The sequence below is a fragment of the Scyliorhinus canicula genome, chromosome 8 (genome assembly GCF_902713615.1).
Source record: "Scyliorhinus canicula chromosome 8, sScyCan1.1, whole genome shotgun sequence".
Lineage (NCBI taxonomy): Eukaryota > Metazoa > Chordata > Chondrichthyes > Carcharhiniformes > Scyliorhinidae > Scyliorhinus > Scyliorhinus canicula.
In genome coordinates this window covers 50,044,539-50,058,721 of record NC_052153.1, presented here as the reverse complement: position 1 = coordinate 50,058,721, position 14,183 = coordinate 50,044,539, and the positions used below count along the sequence as shown (strand labels likewise).

The window sequence follows — 14,183 nt, the reverse complement described above, 5'->3', positions numbered from 1 at the left end:
AATTTCTAATGAAATGTGCTTTCTCTAGCTGCAGGACAGAGAATCATTTATTACATTGCTGGTAGGAGCCAAGTATGGTATCAGCCAGATTATTAATAGCAAGCTCAATATTATAAACCAGCTAACAAACTTCAACAACATCAGGAAGTTGGAGTTGACTTTCGAATGTGACAAGGTCTGCATGGTGAACATCTATCTTGTGGATGTGAAGGTAAATGATGTGTGTGCCAGCTCCTTGCTCGAACAAGGACACTGTGCTTTATCTCGCATAAGCTGTTACTCAAAACTCAGTTTCTGTACCCCAAGCGCAATTACTCCTGTCCTCAGTTCTCCAATGTGTTGAACTATTGACTCTTACCCTGGTCCATTGCCAGAAGCTGGGCAGCTGGCAGATAAAATGGCCTCAAGTAACTTAGCCATTCTGTTGCCACTAGGATCCCAGTGTCACAAGATCTGACCATTTTAAATTCAGGTCTGAGGTGGGGAAGCCACTGCGTATTTCCTGCCAGGTCAATACTGGGAGTGACGTGGGTTAACCTCAGTAAAAGTAAATGTTATTGGTTCTTGTGCGATGAGGAGCAACAGGAGTGCTCCTCTGGTCGCCACAGAAAAACTTTGGCCTCTCCTTCCCAGACGTTTAAGCTCCCCCTTCCTGACCACGAGTCACCCAAGAACACAAACTCACCACCTGCTGGTATGGGAAAGTGTGATCTGTCGTGGAACAATATGAGTTACATGGATGATGTGGCTGATATGCAGTGATGCGGACTGTTATGGGCCAGGGTTTAAAAACTCCAAAGTGTATTATGGAGTCCGCCTGACCTATAACTTTTTGTTGAATTTGGCTAGGATGAGCACAAGAGCCTTCACTTGAGGTGTGATTCAACAGTCTTCCTAGACACTAATCAAAAAAGCTTTATTCTAAGAACTTAGTTAACATAACAGCTACAGTAATCTATGTATAAGACTTAATGGATTCCTCCTTAACTGTTCCAATTCAGAAACAAAATCCCATAAACCAAAAACTCCTTTTCAAGGGTGTGATCCAGCACTCTCCATTCTCATTTGAATAAGATTGACTTTTCCTGAGATTTTGACCTCGTCTCACCAGCAGGTTTAAACCCTGACAGAAAGCAAACTATATCTTTTAAATTACCAAAACAGCAGGTAGCTATAATCAATGTTTTGTTTACTGGAACAGATATTTAAAATGGAAATAGAGAGAGACAGGCCAAAACACTTCTTTCTCCTGTCCGAGTCCACAGCAGTCAAAACTGAAATGAAAGCGAAACCAAAAACCTCATACAGCCACAGCCCAGCGCCACCCACATAATAACATCACTTAAGCCATGCGATAAGACAAATCCTTTCTTAAAGGGACACTCCCATGACAGGGCTGATATGGGGAAGAATGGGCTAATATGGGAAAATCTGGGCTGATACAGGGTGGCATGGACTGATATGGGGAAATATGGGCAGATATGGGGCAGTAAAGGCATTTTTGAGGAGATATGGACTTGTAATGCGGCTGTACAGACTGGTATGGGAAAGCGTGGACCTCTGAGGATCAATGTGAACTTTTATCGTATGGTGTGGGCTGATCTAGAATCATACAGTGATACAGCACAGAAAGTGTTCATTTAGCCTATCGTACCTATGCTGGTTCTTGATAAATATAGGGCAAATTTCCCTTTAAAAATGCTATTTGGGGAACATTGAGTTGGTAAGGAGAAAGCTGTGAATGTGCTGATTTGGTCATGTGCCCTAATATGGTCCTCTCACTTGCACTATATCTTTGATTATCGTAGCATCAAAAATGGGCCAGAGTTTTCTACCAAGGTAACAGTGAGTTTCACAGCGCTTGTCAGTATTATTGTGAAAATTGTTCAGTAACTTGTGATGAGGAAAAGAAACCCAGTGAACTGTGAATTTCAAGAAGTTACTGACCACATTATACCGCTCCATTGTTCGCTTTGCATAAGCACAACTCACCCACACCCTCCCCATAACTTTCAGGAAATAGTTTGTTATGAGCATTAATTATCAATTAAACTCACCTAATTTCCTACATTAGAACAGTGACGTACAATTCAAAAGTCCTCCATGGTTTTAAAGCACTTGGAGGTGCCTGAAGATTGTGAAAGGTGCTATAAAAATGCAAGTCTCCCTTTTAGAAAGATAGGGGGTTGTATTCTCCGTTGCCCGACTTGGAAATCGTGTTCAACGATCGAGTGGAGAATGGGCTCTGACGCCAAAATCGGGGCCGGAGCCTGTTTGGCATGGCGGCAGCGGACTGTGTCCAGCGCTGCCACACTTGGCTGGGATCCTTGACGCTGGCCGGGGGGAGGGGGGGGCTTCTGCGAGAGCTGGGAGGGACTGTTGGGGGGTAGCCAGCGGGTGCGCTGTGGGGTTGCGGATGGCAGGTTCGGCCCGTGCACGGCTGTTGTACGGCGCGACCGCTGCAGGTCGTCAGCCGGGCCGATAAGCGACCCAGGACCCAGCTGTTTTCGGCATGGGAGGCGGGAGTTTCAGTCCCCGCTGGTGCTAGCCCTTCACCGGTACCAGAATCAGTGAGGGATTCACGCCGATTTCTCTCACGTGAACTTCCCGCAAATTCTCCGTTCGATCCAGCACTTAGCCACAGGAACGGAGAATCCAGCCCTGGGTGATTACTTAACACCCTATGGAGATTTTTAGTGTTGAAATTTATTTTTCTGCAATTCAAATCTATCTCTCCTGCTCAGAACAACAAGTCAAACCTGCCAAGTTTCATTTCAACGTGTACTAAATTGTTGCAAGAGATTTGCAACATTCTAATTTTTTTAGTTTTTCATTTTTCTTTTTTCTCTCACTTTCATTCAATATGTTTATCCTTCTCTTTATCTCTCTTTCTGCCCCTGATTTGACCAATTCACCCACTCTCCCTATTGTTCCTCTGTTTTTTTTCAATCCTTAAATCTCTGTGGTTAAGGATTGCTTTGCCCCATTGTTCACTCAGATCCCAGGTTCCCTGTTGCCCTTGCTTATCAAATCACACTTTCTGCAGCTTGTTTTTTCAAGCTGAAGCATAAAGGAATACATCTAACCAAGGGAAAACACTAAAAGGATGTCCACTTGGGGCAGCACGGTAGCATGGTGGTTAGCATAAATGCTTCACAGCTCCAGGGTCCCAGGTTCGATTCCCGGCTGGGTCCTGTCTGTGTGGAGTCTGCAGGTCACTGCCTGCATGTGTGTGAGAATGAGTGTGTGTGTGAGAATGAGTGTGTGAGGATGAGTGTGTGTGTGTGAGAATGAGTGTGTGAGGATGAGTGTGTGTGTGTGAGGATGAGTGTGTGAGGTTGAGTGATTGTGTGAAGATGAGTGTGTGTGGGGATGAGTGTGTGTGAGAATGAGTGTGTGTTTCTAAGATGCGTGTGAGGATGTGTGTGTGAGAGGATGTGTGTGTACAGATGCTTGTGTGTGTACATTTGTGAGGATGAGTGTGCGTGTTTGTGAGGATCTGTGCATGCGGATGCTTGTGTGTGCTTGTGAGTTTGAGAGTGTGTGTGCAGATGAGTGTGTGTTTGTGAGGATGAGTGTGTGTTTGAGGATGAGTGTGTGTTTGAGGATGAGTGTGTGTTTGAGGATGAGTATATGTTAGTTTGTGAAGATGAGTGTGTGTGATGATGAGTGTGTGTTTGAGGATGAGTATGTGTTAGTTTGTGAGGATAAGTGTGTTTGATGATGAGTGTGTGTTTGAGGATGAGTATGTGTTAGTTTGTGAGGATGAGTGTGTGTGATGATGAGTGTGTGTTTGAGGATGAGTATGTGTTAGTTTGTGAGGATGAGTGTGTGTTTGAGGATGAGTATATGTTAGTTTGTGAGGATGAGTGTGTGTGATGATGAGTGTGTGTTTGAGGATGAGTATGTGTTAGTTTGTGAGGATGAGTGTGTGAGAGGATGAGTTTGTGAGGATGTATTTATGGGGGGTGATTGTGTGTGTTAGAATGCGAATGTTTGTGTGAGGTTCAGTGTATGTAAGATTGAGTTAGGATGAGTGTGTGTGAGGATGACTTTGTGTGTGTGGTTGGGTGAGTTGATGTGTGTGGTAGGATAAGTTAAGGAGTATGTGAGGATGAGTGTGTGTGAGGCTGAGTGTATGTAAGGATGCAAGTGTGTGTGAGGATGTGTGTGTGAAGATACATGTGTGCGGATGAGATTTTGTATGTATGTTATGATGAGGATCTGTGTGTGTGAGGATGAATGTGTGTGCATGTGTGGGTATGTGTATGTGAGGTTGAGAGTGTGAGCATGAGTGTGTGTAAAGATGAGTTTCTGTGTGTGTTAGGATGAATGTGTGAGGATCTGTGTGTGTGTGAGGATGAGTGTGTTTGAGGGTGAGTATTTGTGTGTGACGATGAGTTTACTTGTGTTTTCATATGAGTGTGTGTGGATAATGTGTGAGGATACGGGTGTGTGAGGGTGAGTATGTGTATGCGAGGATGAGTTTGTGTGTGAGGATGAATGTGTGTGTGTATGTGAGGATGATTGTGTGTGAGGATGAGTTTGTGTGTGTATGTTAGGATGACAGTGTGAGGATCTGTGTGTGAGAGGACGAATTTGTGCATGTGTGAGGGTGAGTATGTGAGGGTGAGTGTGTGAGGATGAATATGTGTGTGTGTATGTGAGGCTGAGTATGTGAGGATGAGTGTGTGTGACTATGAGTGTGTGTCTGACAATGAATGTGTGTGTCTGTGAGGTTCAGTGTGTGAGGTTGAGTGTGTGAGGATGATTGAGTGTGAGGATGAGTTTGTGTGTGTATGTTAGGATGAGTGTGAAGGATCTGCGTGTGTGAAGTTAAGTTTGTGCATGTGTGTGAGGATGGGCAGCACGGTAGCATGGTGGTTAGCATAAATGCTTCACAGCTCCAGGGTCCCAGGTTCGATTCCCGGCTGGGTCACTGTCTGTGTGGAGTCTGCACGTCCTCCCCGTGTGTGCGTGGGTTTCCTCCGGGTGCTCCGGTTTCCTCCCACAGTCCAAAGATGTGCGGGTTAGGTGGATTGGCCATGCTAAATTGCCCGTAGTGTCCTAAAATGTAAGGTTAAGGGGGGGTTGTTGGGTTACGGGTATAGGGTGGATACGTGGGTTTGAGTAGGGTGATCATTGCTCGGCACAACATCGAGGGCCGAAGGGCCTGTTTTGTGCTGTACTGTTCTATGTTCTATGTTCTGCAAATTCTAGGCCAATAATGTTAAAATGAAAGAGTTGATACCAGTTGAAGTCTATGGCTGGGTTAAGAGTTCAATTACTGATGGTGTGCTTCTATTTACAGTCCCTAACATTGTTACTGGAATCTCACCATGCCAAAGACCTTGTGTGCTTGATTGCTGGATATCACAAGCTGTATGTGAACTCCACAGAGCCAATCTTCACCTGGCCTAACAGTTATCAAAGTCAGACGCTTATAAGTGAAGAAGGTAATACTTTGGTTATTGTTTATTTATAATCAGGAATTCCAGTTTTATTCGCGTCATTCTTTTTGCCCAAGAAAGTACACTTCCAAATGTGAATTTTGTTTTCATTGTCACTGCCTCTGACAGAACTATCTTTCTTATGCTTTTTGTCAGCGCTGAAAATTTGAAGGAGGGATGTTTTCAATGTATACAGAGGCTGATCACCGTAGTTACCGGCAATCTTGTGTTACGGACAGGAGGGGTTTTAATTTATGCAGCTGTAATTTCTCCTCTCGCCACATGTCCGTGAACAGAAAGTTTTGATTTGCTTCCCCTTTTTAAGTGGCGGCATATTTCCCAACCCCTTGGATTTGGTGTGACCCAATTTCTATTAATAACTCCACGACAAACACATGATAGGGTGAACTCAAAGGGTTAAATATATTTGCACACACTTAAAACACAGGAGGAGGTGCCCCCCCTGTGCATTCATACAGTAAAAGAAGGATAGAGAAAGACTGACGGGGCAAAGACCACAGAGAAAACAATTATTGTTTCAGTTGAGACCAGAGTCCAGATTCAAAATCAAATGAGGTATTCCATCACAGAGGCCAGCAAGTTGAGAACTTATGCTGTATAATTCAAACTTTTCCAGTGGAGTTGACTTCACATGAGAAAATAGGCACACAGAGATGAATCCATCTAGTACGCAATGGTACAGAGGCTCCAGAAGAAACAGTGTAGAAGGAACCAGGTATTCAATTTAGGCAGAGTCCATTTTCTTGTCAATGGTAAAATGGCAGGCTGAGTTTACAGTACAGCAAGGTAATATAATTGCTTCCACCAGCTAGAGGTTCATGTCACATACGAACATGGGAAATAGAAGTAGAAGTAGGCCATTCTGCCCTTGAGCCTGATCCACCATTCGATAAGATGATGGCTGGTCTGTTTTTGTTTCAGGTTCTATATTCCCATGTACCCCCTGATAACCTTTGATTCCCTTGACAACAATAATCTATCTACCTCCTCCTTAAAAATATTCAATGATCCTACCTCCACTGCCTTCTGAGGCAGAGAGTTCAAAGCCTCATAACCATCTGAGAGAAAGAAATTTTCCTCAGCTCTTTCCTAAAAGGGTGACTCCTAATTTTAAACCAGTGCCCCATGGTTCCGGACACACCCACAAAGGATAAAACATCCTTTCCACGTCCAGCTTGTCAAGATCATTCAGGATCTTATATACTTCAATCAAGTCACCCCTCACTCTTCTGAACTCCAGTGGAAACAAGCACAATCTGCCCAACCTTTTCTCATTCCAGGTAAATCTCCTCTGACCTGTCGCCAACACATTTATATTTTTCCTTAAATAAGGAGATCAAAACTACACACAGTATTCGAGATGTGGTCTCATCAGTGCTCTGTATGGCTGAAGCATTACATCTGTACTTTTTTATTTGATTCCTCTTGCAAGAAAAGATAGCATTCCATCAGCCTTCTTAATATTGCTCTACCTGTATGACTCCCATCTCTCCACTCTAGCTCTGACAAAGGGTAAATTTCCTTTGACTGGGTCCATGAGATTGTTAAATATTCCTACCAATAAGACTTGAAAAGGACATGTGCGATCTTTTGTCCGAGCAGGCAAATAGACTCCAGTTGGCCAGGCCTTGCTTATGAAATGCAGATCGCCTTTGTGTAGTTCTCTTTGAATCTGGTCTCTGCAGTTCACAGGGGTCATCAGTGTTTTTTCAAAGAAAACGAGGTGGACGTTTCTGCGATATAGCCATGGTAGATTCTTTTGTTCAAGGTTACAGGCAGACATAGCTTCAGCCATTTTAAAAGGTCCTTGTCCAGTTTTTAAAGTTCTCATAATTAGCCATGAGGATATCTATATATATTTTATAAAAACTAGAGTGTGATGTCTTATCCCCTGCCACTTGGCTGACTGGCAGCTTTTCACTCTGTGAAAGTTATGGTTTCGAGTATCACTTGAGCCCAAATCTAAACTGGCACTCCTGCGCAGAACTGAGGGAGTGCTGTACATTCAGAGGAACAGTCTTTCAGATGAGATATTCCCATTTCGGCAGCGGTAGGAAATCCCATGGCTTTATTCGAAGAAGAGCAAGAGTTTCTATTGATAAGTGGTCCAAGATTTATCCCTGAACTAAAGCAGATTAACTGTTCACTTATTTCATTGCTGGTTGAGAAAAACCTGCTTTGCATAAATTTGGTTTCTGCATTTTCCTACAATTCAAAATGTGCCCAACCTTTAAAACAATTAGTTGGCTGTGAAATCCTAAGGATGTGACGGTTGCTCATTAATTGGAATTATTTCTTTCTTCAGTAGCATCAGTCGAGTGAATTGGCCGACAGTGAATAATATTACATTCCAAAACAATCATTGGCACAAGGGGGGCAAAGAAAGTAAAAGGCAGACAGGAATAGGACTGCCCTCCTCAGCTCAGTCGCCTAATGTGTTCACTGTAGCACAGCCCATGTAGATGACAAGGCTTCATGTTCCAACCTGGATCTGTGCCGAGTTAGGGCAAAGATTTGAGCTTCCTGATAGCTGGGAAGGTATTTTAGTTTTTCTACAAAAACACTCCATTGAATCTCCCTTGGAAGTCCAGCTCCAGCAAGCAAAGCTCACAGGCTGTAAGGGTGAGTTTTAAAAAATAATCCAGGCTGGCCAATCCCATATGTTTGAAAATCTTCCCTCTCCCCTTCCTGTCTGGGGTTAGTAATTCATCCAGTAGAGTGTCTCTCGGGGCCCTTGGGTACCTCGTTGTCTCCTTGTGGACAAAGTGTTTGATTTGATTTGAAGGTACCGGAGCTCCAATCCTGTTGATAGCTCCAATTCTTCCGTTAGTTTGTCTAGGGTCGTGAGTCTGTCCCCTATGTAATGTCCTTGACTGCTAGCGTCACCCCATCCTGTTTCCATCCTGTACTGTCCCCGCCAGGGAAAGCGGGAGTGCATCCCATCTCTGTTGGTCTTTATGACTTCCTCCGCCAGACTGGTCAGATTTCACTTGTGGATCCGTGTCCAGTCGTGGGCTACCTGGATCCCCAGGTAGCAGAATTTGCTTTGGGCTAGTTTGAATGGTAGATCCCCCCGCTCTGCCCCTCCCCATCTTGGGTTCACCGGGAATGCCTCAATCTTGCCCAGGTTGAGTTTGTAGCCTGATAAAGCCTCAAATTCTTCCAGGAGCTTCATGATTACTTTCATGAAATTCGGCGGTCCAAGATCTAGAGGGGCAGGTCATCTCCATAGAGTGAGACTCTGTGCTCTCTGCCCCCCTCTTCGGATGCCCTTCCAGTCTTTCACGTTTCGCAGAACGATCGCTAGGAGTTTGATTGCCAGGGCGAACATCCCTGCCCTGTGCCTCAGTGCAGCTAGAAGTATTCAGAGCTGGTGGTGTTAGTCTGAACGCTCGCCATGGGGTCATAATACCTCAATGAGGTACTTCCATTTGACTCTGTCGAAGGCCTTTTCTGCGTCCAGGGGAGACGATCACCTCTGGTGTTTTCTCTCAGATGGGGGTCATTATTACATTCAGCAGTTAGCTGTCTACCCTTGACAAAGCTTGCCTGGTCCTCTGCGAGCACCTCTGGTGTGCAGTTCTCCAGTCTCTTAGCCAGGACTTTTGCGAGTATCTTTGTGTTTACATTGAGCAGCGAAATGGGTCTATATGACCCGCATTCCATCGGGTCTTTGCCATTTTTGTGTATCAGCAATATTGTGGTCTGTGTTAGCGTTGGAGGAAGGGTGCCTTGCAGGCTATAATCTCTCCCCCAAACAGCACCTTCAGTGCCTCCTAGAACGTGGAAGGTGAGAATTCCCCGTTCTGGTTGTTAGTGATGTACTCGCCTATGGCCTGTAATATTTTCTGGCAGAAGACCTTGTTGGCCAAGAGGCCCGTGTCCAACCTCGATGCAGGGCATTGGGCATGGCCTATCTCCAACCTCACATCCATGTAATGTGGAGCGTGGTCGGAGATGACTATGGTGGAGTATTTCACCCTTATTATTTCTGGAAGCACAATTTCCCCACTGCAAATAAGTCAATCTGTGTATATACTTTGTGCACTGGCTAAAAGAACAAAAATTTCTTCTTACTGGTGTAGGAAACGCCATGGGTCCACTGCTACCCATCTGCTCCATGAAAGTTCCCAGTTCCCTAGCCATGCCTGTCTTTTCCCGTTTTGGGGTTTGACTGGTCCGTCAGTGGTTCCTGTACACAGTTAAAGTTTCCCCTCATGATCAGTTGATGTGTGTCGATGTCGGGCATTTCCGCCATGGTCTTTTTAATGAAATCTATGTCATCCCAGTTGGGCGCGTACATGTTTACCAGAACTACTGGTGTCCCATCCAGGACTCCGCTGACCATGATGTACTGTCCCCCTAGGTCCATAACCGTCCTTGTTGCTGTATCCTCTTGCTGATCAGTATGGACATTCACCTAGCCCTTGTCCCATAACATGAGTATACGTCTGTCCCACCCAGGCCTTCCTTACCCGCAGTCGGTCCTTCTCCCTCAGGTGTCTCTTGCAGGAAGACTATGTCAGCTTTCAACCTTCTTAAGTTGCCGAAGACTCTGGATCCTTTTACTGGGCTGTGAAGTTCCCTAACATTCCAGGTGATAATCCTGGTAGGGGTTTTGTCCCCCCTTCCTGTGGGATCAACCATACTTACCTGGTGGATGCACCCCTGCACTCTGGGGTTTCCCTTTGTTAGGGGGCACTGCGTTTTGCCATGTCCGCCCCAATGACCTCATATGCCCAGATTTTGTGCCCTTCCCGGGTACTCGCCATGGTTTGTCTCGCCCACCCCAGGATCCTCTCACGATCCTGGTATCGATGTAGCTTTGCGATGATCGCCCTCGGTCGTTCCCCTGCCTTGGGTTTAGGCCGGAGTGACCTGGGTGCTCTGTCGATCTCCGGGGGGTTGGGGAAGCTGTCTTTCCCGACTAGGTTGCCAGCATTTGGGCGACATAGCCCATTGGGTCCCTGCCCTCGATCCCCTCTGGCAGGCCCACAATTTGAATGTTCTGACTTTGGGACCTGTTCACTTGATCCTCAACTTTCCCCTTCACTGGGCTGCCACCAACGTTTTGACTCCTGCCTCCAGGGCGACAATCCTGTCGCTCTGGTCTGTCAATGCTTTCTCCAATTCCTGGATAATTTTTTCCTGCGCTTCCACCTTTTTGTTTAATAAACATTTTATTGAGGTATTTCTGGTTTTACAACAAAATAAACAATGTACATGAATCTATAAACATAGTGCAAAAGCCGTCTTCCTCCCTTACAGATCCCACCTTTATTAACTCCCTACTCTAAGCTAAACTAACCCCCACCCCCTTCTGCTGACGATTAATTTTCCGCAAAGATGTCGGCGAACCCTAACATTGACCCTCTCAAGGCGAACTTGATTTTTTCCAAACAGAGAAAGCGAGCCATGTCAGATAGCCAAGTCTCCGGCTTTGGGGGCTTTGAGTCCCTCCAAGCTAATAATATCCATCTCCGGGCTACCAGGGAATAAAGGCCAGAATGTCTGCCTCATTGTCCTCCTGGATTCTCGGGTCTTCCGACACTCCGAAAATCGCCACTTCTGGACTCGGTGCCACCCTTGTTTTTAACACCGTGGACATGACATCTGCAAACCCCTGCCAAAATCTCCTAAGCTTCGGACATGCCCAGAACATGTGGACATGGTTCGCTGGTCCTCCCGCACACCTTGCACACCTGTCTTCTACCCCAAAGAATCTGCTCATCCGGGCCACTGTCATGTGAGCCCAGTGAATTACTTTGAATTATATCAGGCTGAGCCTGGCACATGTTGCGGACGCTTTGACTCTACTCAATGCGTCTGCCCATAGACCATCCTCTATCTCTCCTCCTAACTCTTCCTCCCACTTGCGCTTCAGCTCCTCGGTCTGTGTCTCCTCTGACCCCATACCGAGACGCTCCCTTCTCCCACCCACCCCCTGAAAACTACTCTGTCCTGTATCCCCCTTGGTGGTAGGAGCAGGAAGGTTGAAACCTGTCAACGTAGGAAGCCCCGCACCTGCAGGTACCTGAATTTGTTTCCCCTCGCCAATCCAAACTTCTCCTCCAGCGCCCTCATACTCGGAAAGCTCCCCTCTGTAAACATATCCCCCATCCTCTCAATCCCTGCTCTGTGCCATTTCCGGAACCCCCCATCCATACATCCCGGGACAAACCGGTGGTTATTACAGATTGGAGACCAAACTGATGTTCCCACTGCTCCCACATGTCTCCTCCATTGCCCCCAAACTCTCAGGGCCGCCACCACCACGGGGCTGCTGGAGTACCGTGCCGGTGGGGATGGCAGAGGCACCGTTACCAACGCCCCCAAACTGGTGCCCTTGCACGAAGCCGCCTCCATACGCTCCATGCCAACCCCTACCCCACCACCCACTTCCTGATCAGGGCTATATTCGCCACCCAGTACTAGTTACTAAAGTTTGGCAGCGCCAGCCCGCCCTCTCCCCGGCTCTGCTCAAGTATCCCCCTCTTTTGTTTCCGGTGGTGGCTATGAGGGAGTAAGTCGCACACTTGGCTCCCACTCCGTTCAGACTTTTGGACCTTTTCCCCTGACTTTTTTGCGCTTTTAAGTGCTGAATTGGAAAGTAATAGCACGCAGGCACTGAATCCATACAGAGGTGTATGGAACTAAGAAGTAGGAAGGATTGCAAACAGCTGAAGAAGTGGAGAAGCAAGGGCAAAGGGGAGGCTGTGAGTGAAACCAATATGGCCGTTATCTAGACCCGGACACCGCCAGCTCAGCCGACAATGGAGCACCTGTTGCAGGTTATGCAGGAGGACTTCCTAGCACTGAAAAGTGATCATTTGGAACTGCTCCAGAAATCGTTTGACCGAATGGATAAAAGGCTGGATGCCCAGGCTGAGAAGATCCAGGAGCTGGAGAAGACGGTGGAGGAGCAGGCGGACTTTCAAATGGTGGCAGACATGGAGATTCGAAGGTTGAGAGACCAACGGAAAATGCTCCTGGAAAGGTTGGAGGACCTGGACAACAGATCACGCCGGCAGAGGGGGCTGAGGGGCTGGATGCTGCTGTGTATGTGGCAGATCTGTTCCAGAAGCTGCTGGGGAACAAGATGTTCCTCACCCGCCGGAGGTGGACAGGGCACACAGAGCGCAGGTGAGGCAGCCGTGGCGAGGGTGATGATGGTCCGGTTCCACAGGTTCCTGGATAAGGAGCGGGTTCTTCAATGTGCCAAGAGCACGCGGAGCTGCAACTGGGGCAATAGTACCCTACGGGTTTACCAAGACCTAAGTGCAGAGGTGGCCAGAAGGTGGGCAGGCTACAGGCAAGTCAAAGAGATTTTATATGAGAAGCAGGTGAAATTTGGGCTGCTCTATCCGGCGCAACTGTGGATTACGCACGAGGACCAGTAGGTCTGCTGACGATGTTGGAAATTGGGCATGGTAACAGTGAGGAGGTCAGGGGTGGAGGAGCCAGGAGGCGGGCCAGAAGAAGTGCAACACATGGCTTGGGGGCTGGCCAAAGAAAGGAGATGGTTGATCGGCAAAGGGCGGGGGGGGGGGGCTGTGAGGTGCCCCCCCCGACCAGGCTGATCACCTGGAATCAATCACCAAGAGGGCGCGTGTGTTCGCGCATTTGCGGGTTTTGAAGGCAGACACAGTCATGCTTCAGGAGACTCATCTGAAATTGGCTGACCGGGTCAGATTAAGGAAGGGCTGGATTAGTCAGGTCTTCCATTCGGGGCTCAACACTAAGACCAGGAGGTTGCAATCTTGATCAACAGGCGGGTCCAATTTGAGGTGGAGGGCACAGTGGCGGATGGGGGTTGCAAATTTGTTATGGTTAGGGGTAAGCTTGAGGGGGTGAGAGTAGTCCTGGTCAACATATATGCCCCTAATTAGGATGACGTAGATTTTGTTAAGAGGTTGCTGGGGAAGATCCCTGACTTGGACTCACGCAAACTGATCATGGGTGGGGACTTTAACACAGCTCTTGATCCTGGCCTGGATCGGTCGTGCTCAAAAACGGGTAGGGTTCCAGCGATGGCAAAGGAACTGAGAGGGTTCATGAAGCAAATGGGGGGAGCTGACCCATGGAGATTTAGTCGGCCGTCGGCGAAGGAGTTTTCGTTCTATTCTCATGTCCACAAGGTGTTTTCCCGAATCGATTTCTTTATCATGAGCAGGGATTTGCTGACAGGGATGACGGGTGCAGAATATTCGGCAATTACCATCTCGGACCATGCTCCGCATTGGGTTGATCTGCAGATTTGCAAAGATAGCTTTTAGCGCCCACAATGGAGGCTGGAAGTTGGGTTGCCGGCGGACGAGGTGGTGTGTGAGAGGCTGAGGAAATGAATGCATAATTACCTGAAGTAAATGATACTGGAGAAGTCTCAGCAGCGATGCTCTGGGAGGCACTGAAGGTAGTGGTGAGAGGGGAGCTGATTTCAATCCGGGCCCATAAGGACATGACAGACAAGGCAGAAACGGACCGACTGGTTAAGGAAATTTTACGGACGGACAGGAGCTATGCGGAGTCCCCGAGGCCAGAGTTACTTAGGAAATGACAGAGGCTGCAGGCCGAGTTTGGGGTGCTGACTACAGGGAAGGCCGTAGAGCAGCTTAGAAGGGCAAAGGGCGCGATAATCGAGCATGAGGAGAAGGCCAGCAGAATGCTTGCAAAACAACCAGGAAAGAGAGAAGCGGCGAGGGAAATAGGAAA

The 14,183-nt window shown here is 47.3% G+C and overlaps 1 protein-coding gene across 2 annotated transcripts in view; it reads left to right on the top strand.

The window, feature by feature from the left end:
- LOC119970237 (FERM and PDZ domain-containing protein 1) overlaps nt 1–14,183 on the top strand; it is a 178,421-nt gene that overhangs the window by 143,092 nt on the left and 21,146 nt on the right. For both annotated transcript variants that reach the window (XM_038804525.1, XM_038804526.1), the window contains 2 exons: nt 29–211; nt 5,312–5,456. In XM_038804525.1, coding sequence (XP_038660453.1) covers nt 29–211; nt 5,312–5,456 — 328 coding nt within the window. The remainder of the gene's footprint in view (nt 1–28; nt 212–5,311; nt 5,457–14,183) is intronic.